The following is a 19,617-nucleotide window of genomic DNA, read 5'->3' on the forward strand; positions in this document are numbered from 1 at the left end:
AGAGAAACCTTCTGAACAGAAAAACATGGATGATTTTTGACAAGTATAAATGGGTGAACACTTGTAAAGTACATTCAATTTATGAGGAATGGCTGCAGATGGAAAGTGTTATAGTAGGTGGTGGAGGTGGAGTGGAAGAAGCATAAGAAAAATGGTATAAAATTCTACAAAATATTTTTTTAAACGGGAAACTGAAAGAAGGAAGAGGGGGGGAGGTAAAAGGAATAAAAAGAAGTTGCTTCAGTTTGACTAAAGTGGATGCTGGCATTGCCTTAAATTTAAAAGAAATGTAACTTTATTTGAAAAAGCTGTTGAGAGAATTGATTGGGCCTCAAGGCCGCGGAATACAGTCATTGAATAATTGTAATGGTTCAGCACCTGAACTGGTTGGGAAAATTGCCACTCAAACCCGTTTTAGTGATGAGAGCTGCTTGCTGACCGAATGTGAACAGTGAAATTCAGACTTAAATTGATGTGGGATGCAGAAAATAAGAAAATACGTGCTGAAATGTTGCTCATTTTTCTTTCTTTTCTTTGCCATGCGAGGGGACTGCTAGACCATTCGGCTCACTCTTGAAATGCACACTTCCATCTGCGTGACGCACACACACTGTAACAGATGCACACACACACACACGCACAGTGGGGTCAGGTGCTGCGTGTGGATATGAGGACAAGTTGAAGTGCCCCCCTCACATCTGAAGGTGATTAAGTCTCCTCTGCTTATCTTCTGATGAACACTCTGAACAACCCCTGTGTGGGGTTTTTGTGTGTGTGTGTGTGTGTGTGTGTGTGTGTGTGTGTGTGTGTGTGTGTGTGTGTGTGTGTGTGTGTGTGTGCGCGTGTGCGCGTGTGTGTGCGTGTGTGTGTGTCCGGTGTGTGTGCACGCGTGTGTGTGCGCGTGCGTGTGTGTGCGTATGTGCCTGACTGACCATTACACACACACACACACACACACACACGCACATGCACGCACACACACTGTGCACACAGCTAAGAAACAAGCTATATCACAATCCCACACAGACCAGACATCACTCAGACAGCATATTGGCTAGACATTACACACAAACACACACACCACATGATGATATCACAGCGAAACATACACTGCCAATGTGCACACACTCACACGCGCACATCCAAATGAGCAGCTGCTACTCATTTGCACTACAGATTAGCTTTCTTCAGCTATATTTACTTTCAGTGGGTGGACCAGAACACATAAAAAAATGCATATCAGAACCAGCAGTAGAACACACACTATGGATTTTCTCTCACTGCGGCTTAAAACAATCAAAGACCAAAAGCAGGTGTAACAATTTTGAGAGGAAAAAAACTGAATAGAAAAGCCTATATGCCATTTTTTTTAATACTGAGAATTCTAGCTTTTAAAATGCCTCTACTGTGAAAGAAAATGCTTGAATATTTTTTTTCCTTTTTGTGTTAAATACATTTGATTAATGTGTTTTCAAGAAAATAACATTTAACATTTATTTTCAAAATTTAGTAAAGCGTACCAAGATGTCAATAAGGAGATTTTTTACAACATCAGTATATCATTAAATGGATGCAAATTAGCATATATGTACAAAAATAAAACAAATGTTCAATAAAAAAAAAAAACTTTCTTCTACTTTCAAGCATTACATCAGACAAAACTCCTCAAATGTGTGAGTTTTTTAAATTTATTTTCAGATGCAATTTAGTGTGGAAAACTTCAGATCATTCTTAAATTTAACTTAACAAATAAAATAATAACTGGATGTGCACAAGGCCTTGCCTGAGCAGCAGCCTGTTTGCCGTCTTTGGCTGAGCTGCCTCTGGAGAAAAATAAAAATAATTGTTTCATTTTTGCTTTTGTTTTTGCATAAATACGAGAAGTTCATAATTGCTAAAGTGAGACCAAACGAAATAACCACATCATCCAATCTTGTATTACTTTGATAGGCTGTTAAATCTGTGGGACACAGAAACAGGGCGACCCAGAGCCAGAAAAAACAACAACAATAAAGTAAGCACGAATCAGAGTGATGCTGTATGGCCCTACTATGTGACACTGTAGCATCCAAACCGTTGAGGAATCCAGTGAGTCTTGTGGAAATAATGAACTATAATTATTATAACCAAAGGGATTCCATGTAAAACAAAAATCTCCACATATGCTTTCAAGCAATGCAACTTTTGCATTGCATCACACAATATGGCCTATTATGCTATCATATGAACCAATCTGATGTTCACAGATTAGAACAATGTAACACTGCATTCACTCAGCCTTATACAGTATTTACCACATCATACAAGGAGGAGACGAAACCCCTGGTCCAGACTCTTTATCTTTACACTTTGGATATCAAAACATGTCTTCCTCTTATCTTAACCTCAACACCCAGAGCCTCCTCACATGTTGCATGCCAAGAGCTATGGATGGACTGAGGCTTCTCAAAATACCAAACCATGACCATAAACAATGCACATATCATACATTCATGATGTTCATTAACATGTCTAATACAGTTTTATTTCTGCCACAGAATCATAAACATGGACAACAGAGCTTTATAAACCTACATGATCATATGATATGATATGATATCACTCAAATTAATGTTACTAAATAATTGCTCAACTCTGGTATCAAGGTAGCCACACACTCCAGTCACAATCCAAACTTGTTAAAATATTCACACAGTCATCCTGTAATTGGTTGAGTTTCCACATGTGTCATTTAGGCCGAGTTTACTTCTTTTCATGCTCCCACAGCGACTCACAAGCTCCTCCATCTGGCACAGGCGCCGTTAAACAAACGTACCCCCAGTTGCTGCGAGTATACTGGCATTCCTCGCTGTGCCAGATTTGACACGCGTCAGATTTGATTTTGTTTGGAATATGCTGCCTGTCTCAATGTTTGCTTTGTGTGTGAAAAAAAGAGAGGGAGCAGGGAGTGTTTTTAGCAGTTCTTTACAAACCATCTCTAGACCCCCAGCTCGCTACTCTGCAGTTTTCCAAACATACACACACTTTCACCCTCTGACACAAACACACTCGAGGGACTGCAGACAGCAGGCAGGCAGGCCCGATGTGCAGTGTGTGTGTGTGTGTGTGTGTGTGTGTGTGTGTGTGTGTGTGTGTGTGTGTGTGTGTGTGTGTGTGTGTGTGTGTGTGTGTGTGTGTGTGTGTGTGTGTGTGTGTGTGTGTGTGTGTGTGTGTGTGTGTGTGTGTGTGTGTGTGTGTGTGTGTGTGTGTGTGTGTGTGTAAGGCGTGTGCTGGGACGGGCAGACAGGGCTAGCGCGTTATCCTCTTATCCCCACTGTTGTGGAATAGAGAGGCAAGCAGCTGGAGGGACTGCAAGCAGCCTGATAATGCCAGCGCTATTTTCTAACCCGCCATCTTAATCTTGTTACTCAAATGGTTGTGAAGAGAGAGTCATGAATTTTAATTTCTCTCAAACACACACACATGCGAGAGAGTGTGTGTGCACATGTGTAGATCCCCCGTCTCTCTCACATGCATAAATAGTATCCCCACTGTGTCCATGCACTCACACTCATTTCCCTGCCTCCTTCTTTCTGTCTCCCTCCTTCACTCCTTTTCTCTCTCCCCCCTCAGCTGCCTCCTCCCTCCCCCCTTTCCCTGACATATCTTCCTTCCCCCTTCACCACTCTCCCTCCCTCTGCTCCCCTCTATCTTCCCATTTCCTACATCACGACCCACTTCTCTATTTATTCAAGCCTGTCCTTCTATCCCTTCCTCTACTCGTCTCTTCATCCACCCAATCCCTCATTCTCTGTTTCCTAATCCTGCCGAGAGAGACCCCAGACATCCGGTTCATCCGTCCCTCCCTTGTCTCAGAGCCCCCTCCTCTCTCTTCTTCCACCTTGTTCACTTTCTCTCTGGTCTATGCAAGCAGTGCGAGAATAGACAGGGGGGGAAAAGAGAAGAAGGCAAGAGAAATAGAGAGGCAAAATGAGAGCACGAGAGAGGGAGACAGAAGCTGGGTTGAAAGTGGCAATAAAATAAATGACTTGCACCTTGGAAAAGGAAAAAAAAAGGAGAAAAGATTGTGGGGTCGGTGGGGTGGGGGGTCGCGTTGAGAGCCGATTTAGCCAGCCACCCATGAAGCTGATTAGGCAGCCTGCGATCAGGAGGAACAGCTTTGCTTGTTAAACTTTTCACCTCTACGAGCTCTTAGCCCTTACCGCGTTAAGGCCCCCTCCCTCCCGCTCTATCCCTCCATCCCTCCATCTATCGCTTCCTTGCTCCTTCCGCCTGGTAGAATTTGAATGTGAATGCTGGCCGTGGTCCCCATAGCAGGCTTAGCACAGGGGGCAGGCAGCTGCCCCTCCACGCCCAACCACCCCCTGGGCCGTCTGCTCTCTCTCTTACTCTCTCTTTGCCTCCCTCTCTTTTGCTCTCTTCTCTCTCTATCTCTCTTTCTCTCTCTCGGGGGGGTCAGAGGTTCAACCACCGGCCGGTGCCTGGAGGGATGGCCACAGGAAGATAAGGCACATGAAGGGCACTGGGGGAGAGAGGGAGGGACCGAGGGAGAGAGGGAAGAGAGCAGTTTGTTCATATTCAGCAAAAATTGGAAAAAGGCAGATCAGGGAGCAATGGTGTTCGTAGAGGTGAACATGTCTTACTTTGTCAGGGCGAGGTGTGGGAAAAGTGATGAGACATGTGAGAGAGGTGTGCCAGGTTACCATTTAACTCACACAAACTTATTGTCTGGGTGAAGTGACAATGTGGACTATATTTAGAACATTTTCAAGACCACCACTTTCTCTATTTTACACCTGTGGACTTCCAGCATAAACATTGTAACTACTATGTATGAATAGATGAATAATAAAGTAATACAGTAATAAGTTAATAGGAATGCATTACAAGCAAAAGTTAAGCCAACTTTTTTGCTGGATTATATAAAAATCATTTATTATTTTGTATAAATATTACTAATAAAATGTTTTTAATTTTCCTTAAACACGGTTAAAACAATACCTGCTGTTGTGTCATTGAAATAATATATAATAGGGGACTTTTGTTTTTCAAGTGGTGCTGATATTAGCCTGAACACAGCCTAAAAACCACCAAAAGGAAGATTCAAATACTTACTTCAAATGTCCATAGTTACCCTCTTGTTTGCATGATTCTTACACTTCACTGTGTATCACATGCATTTATAACTGTGTGTGCAATGCATTGTCAGTTTATTACAGTATATTTGTCTTATTACAGCTAAATGAAGTGAGAGACATGTCTTCTCATTTCTTGGTTGCAATGTGGAAGACCAATGCTGCAAAGTTTTAATAAAATAAGAATGAATAAGATGAGTGGAACAAAATGGCATCATTGGTTGTGAAAACAGCACAGTCAGCGTATGTAATGTGAGTTAAGTTTCAGTAGCTTTGAGTTGGATGGATGGTCACTTGCATATTACTTACATGCCGCTGACGAGAGTGAATTTGAGGTCAGTCTAAGTTTCTGTTTGTTGTAAGGAAACCTTTTCCCACACTTCGCCCTATCCTGGTCTCACCACAGACAATCACACACTCTCACATGAGCCGACCCACTAAACTCACTTTCATAAGTCTCTGATCATTTGGCCAGACGCTGGGCGAGCTGATTAGCTTGTGCATGCCCAAACTGCCAAGTCTGCTTAAAAGGGCACCGAGTGGGCACCACATGGGCATCCCACAAAGCTGTGTGTGTGTGCTTGAAAGTAGAAGTATTTGTGTATGCAGGGGTATGCACACTTGGGTTGGAACAGTTAGTCAATTAATCAATTTACAGAAAATGTTTCAAACAAAAGTGACAAAACTTCCACTTCTCCTTTTCCTAAAGGTCTTACATCAGAAGTGTGATGAAAATTTCAGATTTTACTGAGGTTTTACTGATCAAATAATGAATTAATTGAGATAAATAATGACAGGTTATTAAAAAATTATACTTATATTATATAATTATACTACTCATTAGTTTTAGCTCTAATCGTTATATAAGTGCAGCTCCACGTGTCATACTAAGCTAAATCTTAATGGTACCTAACAAATTATTTGTAAAATGGTGCCAATAGAAATCTACAGAATTTGATGTATATATGCGTGACAAATTGGTGTAAATTGATGTATATATGCGTGACTCTGTGCCAGAAACCTACAAGCCAGGATTAACAACAATTGGATAAGAAAAGGTATAAAAACTACTGTTAAGTATTATGCAGTGGTAATATGTATTACTGACTGTTAAATATGTTTTTCTGTCATTATTAGTTTGACTCTTTATATTTGTAACTTTGCAATAGATGGTTAAACCCACTTCCTCTCTCTCCAGTTTCCAGGATAATTGCTCATGTGTTGCTCATATCCTCATAAACTGTGTCTTTGTCTTGATCAAACCTGCCAAGGATGATTTTCTTGACAGGTTGTTTTCAAATGAAAGGTTTCATAGAAAAGAACCAAAAAATGAGAGGGCAGATATATAAACATATAAAAAGTGGTGTCTTGAGAATTTGTTTGTCTTCATTTAAATAGCAGGAAAGTGAAGACGTGACAGGAGACAGGACACCCTAAATTATTTTAAAAAATGGATTCATTTCAAGCAAATAATCCACCAAACTAAAATATTAGGTAAATAGAATTTTTAATCTGTGTGGTAAATGCTTTTCATGTTGTGTGTTTTCCAGATGATGACAGAAGGAAAAGACGCATACGATGAAAACATCCACTATCCTCTCCTCATCACCTTGACCAAAGCACCTCCACCTGTCGGCCACACTCAGTGAACCAAAAAGTGAGCCCTCAATTTAACACAGCACCGACCACTCCACGTGCTGTTGGATATTTGAGATGGAACGATGTCTCAATATCAAGTGTTTAGTCAGAAAGCAAAAACGAGACATTTTTCATATCAAAACTGGCCCCTGGAAGGATTTATTACCAGATGATGCATGGCTTCGGACAGTATTTGAGCGTGCATGTTTGCAGTTTGAAGTGTAAAAGAAAGACCTCATTTCCAAAGCAGTGAGGATAGACGAGGAGTAGGAAAGGAGGATATATTCCAACCTAGTTTGTTTTAACCATCTTCCATATGCCAAAAAAACTTAGGTCAGTCTCCAAAATAGTCACTCAGTCATTCAGCCCTTTAATCAGTTCATCCCTTTAGGTAATCAACCATCCAGGAAAGTGAACCCCATTGCCAAACAGTCAAGTAACCAGTCTGTTAAATTACCCAATGTGGTAGTTAATTAGCCAGTAATCCAGTCATCATTCCAGCCAACAAGCCAGTCAGTTGCTTAGTCATTTAACTAGTTGATTAGTCAGTCAGTTACATGGGCACAATTTCCTCAGTCAGTCATTCAGTCAGTTGGCCCTCTTTAACCTGTCAGTATTAACCTATGCCACTGTGTTTCTGGCCCCAGCATGGAAGCCGGCTCTAATTCATTATCACAGTCTGTGGAGCAGCTCACGGTTTCCTTTGTGTTTCCTTTATTTCTCTTTCTTCCCTTCTTTAATTTCTTCTAATTCAACTCATTCACCCCAGCCAGAGGTCAGTATTAAGAATGTCTTTTGTGCGTTACATATAACAGCGCATTAACATATTGAGGCATGTTCAGATTAAGGCATAATTGCCGCTGCCCAAGAGCCACAGCTTGCACATTACACAGCAACATCACATCATATTGTAATTTAATCTTGTTATAATGTACAACAGACACTTCAATCCCACTAATTTCACTCTTGCTGCTTTACTAGTAATTTGTTAAAAAGTTTCAAACTGCCGCCTGATGAAAGTCCAAAATAATTGTGTCACACACATATCAAGCCCCATTGTGTCTGCTGTCATATCTCCTACATGTTGCACTGATATCAAACAGTTTTTGTAACAGAAGTGGGGCTCGCCAGCTACATCACTTCACTGACAAACATTTAGCTCTTCAAAGAGACTTAGCAGGCAACAATCAGATCCTGTGGCTGCTGCTAAACGCTCTTAGTCTGAACCCACCTTCAGGATGTGTGAGTGTGTCTGACGAGAGACAGAGAGAGAGAGAGAATACATTACAATACACTACTTCTAATCGCATTTATCAACTACTGACCCCAATACTGTGGAAGAGATTAAAAAATATATATCATATGCTGTATAGGGCATGGATTCTTTGCATCTTTTTTCTTTCTCACTGTTTTTTTAATGCAGACCCATCAATGGTCTCTTAACCCCAATGTCCACTGGGTGCAGACAGCCTGCTGCCATTCCAGCTGATGTGCCAATATCCACTGGCCCTGTTACGCAGCAATGAAGTGCATTCATTTGATCATTCTTGAAATTTTACGTACAGTAAACCAATATATTTCACCTCCCAGATTAAGTCTGAAGCAGGAGAAGTTATGCTTCAGTTTTCTTTCAGCTAATATACACTGTTGACAAAGTACAGGTACAAACATTGCATGTTGAAAACATCAACTAAAATGAACAAAGTATCTGTTACCACAATGATTATGAATGAGCTGCAGACCTATTGTCAATGTGCATGAAAAAAAAGTGAAGCAACATCCACTGGACCTCCAGGGATTAGAATATGATTTCAAGTTGATAAACGATGTGCAAAGACAGCTCTTATAAATTTCACAATCTCCTCATGTCTTCAAGTGCAAAAACTTTCATACATTTCAGATAGATTTCTTTTCCATTTTTCTGTTTGCCTTTTTTCTATCAGCACAACGGTTTTACTCAGGTCTTTCCATGCATTCAGCCGTTTCTTGTTTCTTGTGGTATGTAATAAATGCCAAGTATCAGTGGGCCACTCGAGCCTAAAGTTGTACCTATCACTAGTAAAGTGTTTCCATATTTCACTGTGATACATTAATGTACACAACAGCCAAGAAGCTATGCAGTATCTCCCAGTGGCTGCTGTTTACATTCCTCATGTTGAAAAAAATAATCCACCTTCAGAAATGAGAGGTAGGCCTATTCCCTGTGTGTGACTACTCAGAAAAGTAAATTAAGCCAGTTTTATCAGTGGTCTCAATGCTTTGAGGACTTAAATTGCATTGCAACAGCGTTCCCATTGCAAAGGTTTAGAAGTGTGTTTAATTACATTTTTATCTGTAATGCAGCTTGCTGTATACCGTTGATATCTGTGGGCTAGCACATAAATACCATCCCAACTGTGACTGTGTACAGTGACTGTATCACTGCCTAGTGTGACATCACCACCGCTAACAGTGGTGTCAATGTAACACTTTGGCCTCGGACACCACTGTTTACTGTGACATCTGCGCTGCGTTGCTGCTTCTTGCAACATCACTGCCTCTGTTTGAGGCAAAATCTTCACCTGGTGCACCCACAATCTTTAGTGATAAAGTTTTTGAGTACTCGGGCTGGTCTGGATACAATTTTTTGATCTCCAAGTCTGGACTTACTCCATGCATACACTGGTTTACCTTTAATCCCGATAGACCACCTGCATGCACATTTTTTCAGCCTAAAATGTATAAAAACAGAGCAGCTAATATTAGTAGGGAGTGCAACAAGTAAGTGCATCGCAACATGTGTCTGTCGGTTTCAATAAAAGCATTCTGTTATCCTACAGTATAGAAAACAAAACAAAACAAAAGACAAATAACCAAATCCCAAAAGTATCTAAATAGTCCAGTGTCCGGGTCCAGCCCTAGTGTTTATACAGTGATGCTGTCACTACTTGTCGTGATATTAGTGCTTTGTGTTAGAACACCTTTCACTGTGACATTAACAGAAAGTCAAGGAACCACTGATAGTCAGTGTTATTCAAGAAAATATCATGTTCTGCAGCTGAGAATAATGTTTGGCAAACATCATCCAGGAGTGCTCTGTTCCAACAGATTTATGCCACTGTTGTTTTTATTGTGGGATATTTCAGCAAGGCTATTACTTTAATTATCAGAAAAAATCCTTAGAATTGTTGGTCATTTGCAGGCCATGTCCACACTAATCCAGATCCATTTCACATTGGATCTACTTGTATCTTTTTTCTCCACACTGATCCTTTTTATTCAGCCACCATTTCTTTTCATCTTTATTCAGATTGGAGATATATGTTAATTCACAATTATCATATGGTTTATGTTATTTCAGGGTTTGACACAATACACAAAACTGTATTTATGAACCAATTTTTTAATAATACTTTATCTCCTTGGTGTGGACATGGCCTCATACAGTGAGTTTTTCTGTTCAATATATTAATTTAATTCTGCTTCACTGTAATCAATGAGTAATGAATGTTGTAGTCTGCAGTCTTAGGGTGGGTGATTTTTTTTTTTGTGAACAAATAAAAATACATTTTCTTCAAGAAATTTGGTTGCCTGGACTTCTTTTCTTCTGAAATTGTCTATTTGAAAATGCACAAAGCACAATTCAACCCATCAGTTATCGCTATGGTGAAATTTCTTTAATAAAACCTTTCTCAAAAGAATTGAAAATAATTTCATTATTACAAATATTTAATTTCACATTTTTTTCTCCATCACCTTGAAGATGTCTAAAGATTTTCTGTGGTGATTGATACAATAATAAATGCTTATCATGTGGAGTTGGTTGAAAAAGCAGCTTGTGTGTGTTCCATTATTAACAATCCAGTGTTAAATGTTCACAGATGTAATAAAGTTTCCTTCGGGCCCAGATCGGCTGTGGCCTGTGTTTCAAACACAATGGCCTCCTGCAGGCTAAGCTGGTGCCAGACAAGGTAACACACACAGATACACACACATACGTGCTCACACACACACATATCAAGCCCAGTCAACAGTCTACCCCTCCACAGGAAGAAAAGAGAGAGGGATAAAGGAGGGAGGGAAGGCAGTACACAGCAGCTAATCCTGCAGGCTCACTCTTCTGTTTATCAGTGAGAAGGAGGGAGGGAGAGTTAGCAGAAAGGGAGGGACCAGCGAGGCCTCCTGATCTGTCTTTTGATATTTTAAAGAGGTCTGTTCTCTCCTCCCCAACACTCTGCTGGAGAGACAGAGAGAAGAGATAGAAAAAGCGGCAAAGAGAAAGAGAGAAAGGCTGGAAAAGACAAGAGTGCAGGGGAGGAGGAGAGAAAAGAAATGGGACAAGACACACTGAATGGATGGAAGGAAAGGCGAAGTGAGACTGCTGGAAATGAGGCGAAACTAGATCGAAACAGCGGGGGAAAAGCTTCAGCCGTGAAAGAAAAGAGAAGCTGACTGAGAGTCTGAGATTGACTGGCCGAGTGAGTGATCGAACAGAGAAAAAGAGAGAGACAGAGTGCTCCCGGCTCGACACAAGGGCCCCATTAACTTGACCACTTGCCCTTTGCACACAAAGGCAAGACCAGCCCACTGCCCCTCCCACCCAATTATCCACGATTAGGCTCAGTGCACTGTGTCAAGATGGAGAGGGGAGGAAAAGACGAGAGGGGGAGAAAGGAGAGCACAGGGAGGAGGAAGAAGGGGACACGGGGGGGCTAGGGCTAAGTGAGTTAGGGTTAGTTAGAGTTAGAGCTTGGGCTAGTCAGGGTTAAGGTAGTTGGGTTTATGATTACGTGATTTAGGGTTAGTTATTGGTTAGGGTTAAGCGAGTTTTGTCAGGTTAGGGTTAAGTGAGCTAGCGTTAGTAAGGGAAAGAGTAAAGACTGGAAGGAAGTGAGGGCTAGATGATGAAAGACCAAATTGTTGTGAACATGGTAGAGAACATTTGATTCAACACACACCATGCATATTAGTGTTCTGTGAGTTATTACAGTGGCAGAAAAAGTTCAACACAGTGTCCCCTGAAAACCTCCAGTACAAGTTATCAATGTTACTTGTCAATTTCAATTTCAATCAAAGGCATCATAAGATAAACAGTAGCAAGGATAGTTGGATTAATGACACATTTTCTCAGCTAATTGAGGACAAATGTTTGCATAATTTGTCAAAATTATTGGCCGCAAAATGATGGTTTGGTTAACCTCGTGAAAAAAAATCACTCCTCCTAAAAATAGGGCTGCCGGTGTTTCAGTTTAACAAGTGACTTTTCGGCAGGTGCGTCCATGGATGCTTATGCTAACTTGGTTGGCGTGGATTATAAACACTCATAACGTTATGCATTTAAAAAATGATTACTGTAAAATTGAAGGCCTCCACAAGGATACCCACATGCTCTGTTTGTGTTTTCACAGTTGCCGTAATTTCGAGGAGCCAGTTAACACAGTAACTGTTTGTGATCTAAGCTGAACGATGTGTACTTAATCATTAGGTTGCCCGTGTACAAGAGCAATTAACATTATATTTCACAATAACGAGTTGATTTAGTTATTTGTCCTGTTGGACCACCGCAGCTCCTTAAGTTATTAACAAGCTAGGCAGTGTTAACTGACGGTACGTGTGTCACCATGTTAGTCTAACAAATGTTGAATTTTTTACTTCTTGTACTTCCCAGATTTGTCTATAAAGTAGCAGAAAATGTGGTAATTGAATTCCCTCATAATTGTATTAAAGTACAGTACTTGAGTAAATGTACTTAGTAAGGTTATACCACTGATTGTGTTTCCGGCATTGTGATCAATGTGAAGTCCAACTCCTTTGTTTAGCAGCTGGGTGGGTCACATCCAGTGGGTTTATCAGAGCTTTGTGGATAAAAACAGCCACCTTACTTACTGTAAATATAAAAGTACTGAGTATAGCAGCTTTAAGTTGGAGTACATTAAGCTCTTTTATTAACCAAAAAATATGTGCATGCATAAAAATGTGTATAGTGCAAAAAATACTTTTGACTTGTGTTCATCTTATGAAAAGCAGGCAGGGTAGTTTGTGAAAAAAACCCTGCATATACACACATCGTTCTTAATGAAACGATCATGTCACAGTGGACCTGTACAGTATGCACACGTGTCCAGTCTGATACAGCCACATGCAAACAGCCCTGACACACAGATAAATCCACTCACCATGGGCTCAGCTGCAATCCAGCCATGTTGTGTCATGTTGTGCTTTGTTGATACTCTGCCGCCAGCTAGCTGGCATCCCCAGGGCCTTGGGCTGGTTGCCACTGCAGCATGGCACACCACCGCTGACAGCAAACACACACACACACACACACACACACACACACACACACACACAGGTACATACTGTATATATATACAGATAGTTTTTGGTGCCACAATTTGTGCAGCACTCCAAAAAGTCTTAACACATCTTATTTTTTGTTTATAAAGTACAAGGTCAAATCGATAGGAATTTAATTTGATCTGGGCCAAATGGATTGTCTTTTATTCTGGTTGATTTTTTGGTATTTTATTTAATCAACACTAGCAATTTTCATTCCATTGTTTTATGTTTTCTATGTAAAATAGTTCACACACAAGCACTTCATATGTTGTGTGGACCTGCAATTTAACCAAAAAAGATCATGTTATTGATTTTAGGGCTAACACAAAAGTAGGAAAGCCTTTTGTTTTCACGGTATTAAAAAGGTCTTGACATTCATAAAATCTTCCATAAACTGTGCAGATAATAGAACCAGGCATACACTTTTTCTCACACTCAGTTAGATACAGATGGTGTGTGCCAGGTGGGATCAGGTGGTCGGACTTACAACACAACCACAGATTAAAATGAGCCATATGTTTCAGAGTATATACAATATGTGTTAGCACACAATCTGACAGCCCAACATGTTTACACATCCCCTGCTCTATTTTGTAACCCCCCCAACCCCTCCTTTACCACTTCGTCCATCGCCCAAAATCTCTCAAAACCTTTCAAGCCTTTTCCTCTCTCTTCTCCTCCTCAAGGCAATTTGAGGAGGGCTTTTTAAATGATCCACTCATTATCGGTAGTGGAGTCACTTTGGTTTTTCAGCTCCGTCTGCTTGCCTTCCTGCTTCCCCTCCTCCCCCCCACCCCCCTCCTCCTCTTTATCTCCCTCTGTTTTTTAAGGGTCTTTTTCTGCTCGCCTCCCCACCCGCACCCCCTCTCAGTCCTCCCTCCAGAATGGCTTTTTGGTCCGTTTGTTTGTGCTCATGAAGTGGAATGCAGCAAAGTCCCTGAGAGCATTTTTTCTTTTCTTTTTTTTTTTTTAAATTTAGAAAGCCATCGAGTATGAGTTGACATGGCAGAGTAGGAGCTACCCCCACCTCCCACACACATGCACACCACATTCACAATGCACACCTGATGCTGGCCTTGACGACAATAATGTTTTCCATTACAGCAGAAGGAATTGAGAAATATGTGGAGGTGGAATGCTGTGGAATTAATGTAGTCACCTGGATCTGGGTGGAATGGGATACTGCCTATACAGAGTGGAAAACGTGTGGGTTTTAGCTTATTTATTATTGTGTATCTTTGAAAGAAAACGCTTTTTACGCTGTAGCGGTGTTTACCAGACGTAAACACACAAACTCAATTGTGCATTGATTCCCGTCTGTTCTTTCGAAGGCTTTGCTGGCTCTATAGGCTGCTTGTTGCTCTCCCCGTTTACCTGTTCAGCCCTTCTATGTCTAATACCCATTAAACCTCTCCATCTGGATATGCGGGAGGCCATGCTCACTGACTGACTTATTAGCCGACTGACTGGGGCGAGCTAAGGTCAGTCTGAAGGCTGCCAGCATCCATGCACGTTCACACAGTACAGTGATGCTTACATATGAGCTTATAGCAATAGGCTGCTAATTAAGGGGGCCGTGCTGTTGATGAAAGCACTCAACTTATCTCCGATTAGGTCAGGCGGGGTGGAAGCGAGAGACACGGAGGAAGAAGGAAACTGTGAGACGTATAGAACGTCACGAGTGGTTTGTGTTGATTGAGAGTCCTTCCTGTAAATGTTGACAGTCTCTCGTGGCAGTGTTTACCCTACTTTTAATGACAGAGGGCCGACATTAGCCACTGTAGGAGCTCGGCTGAATTAACACCTGCCTCTCCCCACACAAGCAGCTCCTTTCTGCTCTATTGTCTGCCTGTGACTTTGTCAGTCAGTTAATCAGTGAGGCCATCAATCAGTGTGTGAAACAGCTGGTTTGTCAGCGAGACACCAAACCTTTACATTGTGAGTGAGACGGCCAATTAGTTAAATCAGCAAGTAGCCAAGTGTATTGTTCAGTGTTTTCTTAATATATGATTATGTATTTTCATTTAATAAAATAATTAAACAAGGGTCTTTGTGGATATTTAATGATACTATTTTCAAGATTACTTACAAATGATAATAAAGACAGATAGCGTGCATTAACACCCCCAATTCAGTTAAGACCCCCTCCAGAAATGTAGCTATGAAAACACAATAAATGTGCCAGAAGTTGGGTGAGCATTCCAGTTTTCATGTTGGATGATGAGGCATCATAAATCTGTTGAGCTCTCTGACGGGGCTAGAATTGACCTACGTAACTTACCTTTAAGCTGTCTTTAACTCCTTCCTCCACCCAAGCAAAGAGCAGACACACTGCGGCTTAATAGCAGAACCATCTTAGAAGACAATAAAGAAATAATCAGTAGTTCTTCAAATTGAACTGACGTAAAAATGAACATATTAAAAACATTAAAAGCATTCACAACATACAACACATGGTGTCATTTACTTGTGAGTGTAAGTCGTGTGGGTTTAAAGAAAAAACATTGTTTGTAAAAAATTAAAAAAGTGCACCTTCAGTGACTATAAATCTTGGCAAACCTCTTTTTTATGATTTACCGTTTCACCTTCCTATGTCCCCATCTGTCTGCCTGCCTCCTCACCTTGTTCTGTTTCCATCTTTCCATCTATTTTTCCTCCTCCTCTCTCCTGCTCCCCCCCACTCTTCTCTTTGGCCTATGTGCCTGTGGTCGCCAGGGCAACAGCTCTAACCTGCCGACCCATGTTCCCGTGGGCCAGGGGGCCATTAGGGGCCAGTCAACAAGCCTCTCTTCCTGCCACAAGTGGTGCTGGCGGGATTGAGAGGGCCCTCGTCTCTGCTTTGAAGGTCAACAAGGCCGCAGTCCGGCACTCTGCCAGTGACTCTTAGGCCCCCCAGACCAGCACAGCAAAAATACAGCTTTGAAACGAAGGTCCAATTCAACCACACGCAGATATAAGCATTGTTACAAGTCCCGGGTTTGAGTGCATATCCTGGATTTTACAGTGAATTACTGCTACACTTTTACCCCATTCAGTGATGAAATCAGTTAGTTCTTTTCCAAACATCCTGTTTTTTTGTATCACTAAGTGTAGTTTGACAAGCGTACTTTTGAAAGGCTCAGGGTTTGTATGATCACTTACTTCACTGGTGGAAAAAATGGACTCTGGCAGTGATTGCATTGCTAATAAATGGATAGCCTCATAGACCAGTGCTCTCAGAAAATTCAGCTTTTTTATACCCACTGATGTCCACTTGTGACCCCTTGTATCAAGTTTAATATGTTTATGAATTTTAAGCTGTAAAAAAGCAATTTCCTTTCTCAAATTGTTTTTCATTAATTTAAATTATTAAAGAAAGGGAATTCACCAGAAAAAAATGTTTTGACTCACTCATATCCAATTGATCATATTGTGACCCTTCAGATATATCTTGCAACACTTTTAAGAGTGTATGTACTGTAGACATGCTTTATTTCCAACATTATTGTAATAGTTTTGTGTATTTGCTGTAGTGTAATTAAAGTATAATGGCTATTTATGAAGGATTTGTCAAAATTAAACCTGAAAAACCAAACTAAATCAAACAAAAATCATCCATCATCCAACAACATTTTAGTTTAAAAGTATTAAATCAGTGAACACAGAACAACATTTTCTCACAGTCTTCGTCTGTGTCAGCTAACAGGGTGGCATGCACCTGTTCCAAACAATTTTCTGGCTATTCTGTTTGGGGGAGGTAAATACTCCAGTAGCCACTTGTCTGCCTCCTTGGGGGGAAATGTACATAGATTATGTCCACGCTAATCCTTCTGTTACAAAAAGGCATTTTGCTTCTATACACCGGTTGGATAAGGGTTTCAACAGATACACTCATCCTTACAAACACACACTTGCACGTATACACACACACACACACACACACACACACACACAATTCCCGTCCATATGTGCACAAGGACATTGGTGCAATTAACCTTTAGCTGATTCAGTCCTGGTACTCTGTTTGATTGAATAGAGCTGGAGTGTTCCCTAAGCCATAACCACAACCCTGTGTGAGTGAGTGAGTGAGTGAGTGAGTGATTGAGGGTATGTGTGTGTGTGTGTGTGTGTGTGTGTGTGTGAGAGAGAGAGAGAGAGAGAGAGAGAGAGAGAGAGAGAGAGAGAAGAGAAAGAGAGTGCATTTCTTTAATACAGAATGTTGAGCTTTAAGTGATGAAAGTAGAGGAAGTGACCTATTTCATAGTTTTCTTATAAATTCCTGTGTTTCTATGCCTTTAAATCTGTGTGTGTGTGTGTGTGTGTGTGTGTGTGTGTGTGTGTGTGTGTGTGTGTGTGTGTGTGTTTTGCCCCTGACTTGCCATAAGTGCAGCCACTTCTCCAGCCAATGAGTTCAGACTCTGAGCTTCAGTGTTGCGGCCTGGGTTTATCCTGCAGAAGGAGAATCCAGCTTGAGTCTAGCCTGTGGCCCTGGCAGACTGTCATCGGTCAAGAGTCTACTAGCCTCGAGCTCTCTCTTTGTTATGGGCTCCAACGGATTGAGCTAAGTATGTGCTGAAATTATTGGAACCCCCCAAAATATTGGCATGATTCAGAAGAGCCGGCTTATTGTTGCTCTGCATATGAATGCACAGTCGTTTTTAAGTTTCTCATCAATTTTGCTCTATTTACTCATATGTATTGTCTCATATCTGTGATTACCTGCGAACCTCCTCACTGGATGCTAAACCCTCAGTCTCACCTGGACCTCAGCCATGCAGGACGAGTGAGCCATTTGTCTCTAGTGCAGTTTGTGCCCTTTGGTGCCTGATTCAAACAAGTGCCCAGCTGTAGAGGCAAGAGCTGAGCACTTTTTTGGCTTGATTCCCCTGCAGCTCTGCTGTGCCAACAAGCCTTGATAGCTGTGCCAACTCTTGCACACTTATGTCTGTTCTCCTGTTTTACTGGGTTATCAATTTTGGTGTGAGTATGATTGGAGAATTGATAAAATACATAACCACCTGCCCGTGCATGTTGTGGCAGTGTATTGTGTGAAACCGAAAGGTTGGCCTGTTTATTTTGATCTGCTGACTTTTTTTTTCTTAAAATGTAAAAAAAAAAAAAATTAATTAATTAAAAAGTTGTAAATAATGGCACAGTGAATGACCAGCATCTTGATAAATAAGTAATAAACTGACCAATTATAGTGAAAGGTGGAGGAATCAATGTTACGTGAAAAAAGACAAAACCTCTTCTCTTTTTTTTTTCTTTTTTTTTTACTGATACTAAAAATAACTAGCAGCCTAAGTCAGAAACATGCACTTCTCTGTAACAATCACCCCCTGGCTGTGTGTTTTTTTCTTTTCTAGATGAGTGTCTAAAATCAGTAATTATCTATATAGTATAGTATGCTAAGATAATTTCAGACAAATTAATGGAACTTACTAAAAACTGATTATAAATGGCGATTGGGTACCTTAATTTCTTTGTAGGCATTTGATCTGCTGCTGTTTATAATAACAACATTTTGAAAAAGTGTCTCACTGTTTAACTAACTCTCTAATCCATTACTCTTGTCATTGTTAGGTTTCTACGTCTTTGAGTACTTGTGTGCATGTGGTAGTTCTGTGTTTGCTTTGTTTGCAGGTAAAAATGCATTTGCATCTGTAAATATGTTTATACAGTATGTGTTTACATGTATGTGGGTGTGCATGTATCTAATCATGCATGTTAATGTGTGTGCATGTGTCTGTATGCTACAGTATAGCCCTGTCTCCCCTGCAGCGTGCTCATGCTATAACGTGGCTGTGCTAGCTTAGAGTCATGCAGCGTGCTGTTGTGCGCTACTAACTCACACAGCTCTATTAATTAGCTGTTTGATGCTGTTAATTGGGCTCCCACTGCTGCACTAATTGATAACGCCATTGCCATTGACAACACGAAATACAAACACAGAGAAGTCTCTCGCCGACAACCTATTCAAGCACCAGAGAGCGAGGGTGGGTTGGGTGAAAAGCCGGGTAGAAGTGAAGGATGAGAGTCAGCAGCAAAGGGCCTGGGGAGGAGAGAAGGGAGAGACAAAGAGAGATGAGATGGGGGGGAGGTGAAGAAAGATGCTAGATTTTTTCCATGTTTTACAATGCAATTTCTAAAAGTTATTCTACATATTGATTACCGTTTTGGTATTCACGACTTGTGGCTAACTCTCACAAACAACAGCCTGTGTTTAGGTTTCCATTGGATGAAAATGTAAATGCAATCTCATGTGTCAACACCTGGTAATAGCAATATCATATTTCTATTGCTCTGTGATCTGCATAGCTGCACATCCCTCCCCTCTCTAATGGCACTGTTCAGCTATTCATTGAAATGTCTGTTATCATATATAACGTGTGTTTTTACCTGTCACTGTCTCAGACTGTGAGACGCCAACGCTAAGCGTCGGAGGCAAAAACAATATTATATGAGCAGTCACATTTAAAAATTCATTTCCAGAGAGGGGATGTTTATACCAGAAATTCACCAATTAGTTTTTTACACGGGTGCCACT

General features: G+C 40.9%; 1 protein-coding gene across 1 annotated transcript in view; it reads left to right on the forward strand.

Moving 5' to 3' along the window:
* Window positions 1–10,328, forward strand: part of camkmt (calmodulin-lysine N-methyltransferase) — a 115,104-nt gene extending 104,776 nt beyond the window's left edge. Inside the window, exon 12 of the mRNA XM_059359040.1 lies at window positions 6,686–10,328. Within this exon, the coding sequence (XP_059215023.1) occupies window positions 6,686–6,784 (99 nt within the window). The 3' untranslated portion in view covers window positions 6,785–10,328. The remainder of the gene's footprint in view (window positions 1–6,685) is intronic.
* The last annotated feature ends 9,289 nt before the right edge of the window (window positions 10,329–19,617 follow it).

Source organism: Centropristis striata, chromosome 20, assembly GCF_030273125.1.
Source record: "Centropristis striata isolate RG_2023a ecotype Rhode Island chromosome 20, C.striata_1.0, whole genome shotgun sequence".
Classification (NCBI taxonomy): Eukaryota; Metazoa; Chordata; class Actinopteri; order Perciformes; family Serranidae; genus Centropristis; species Centropristis striata.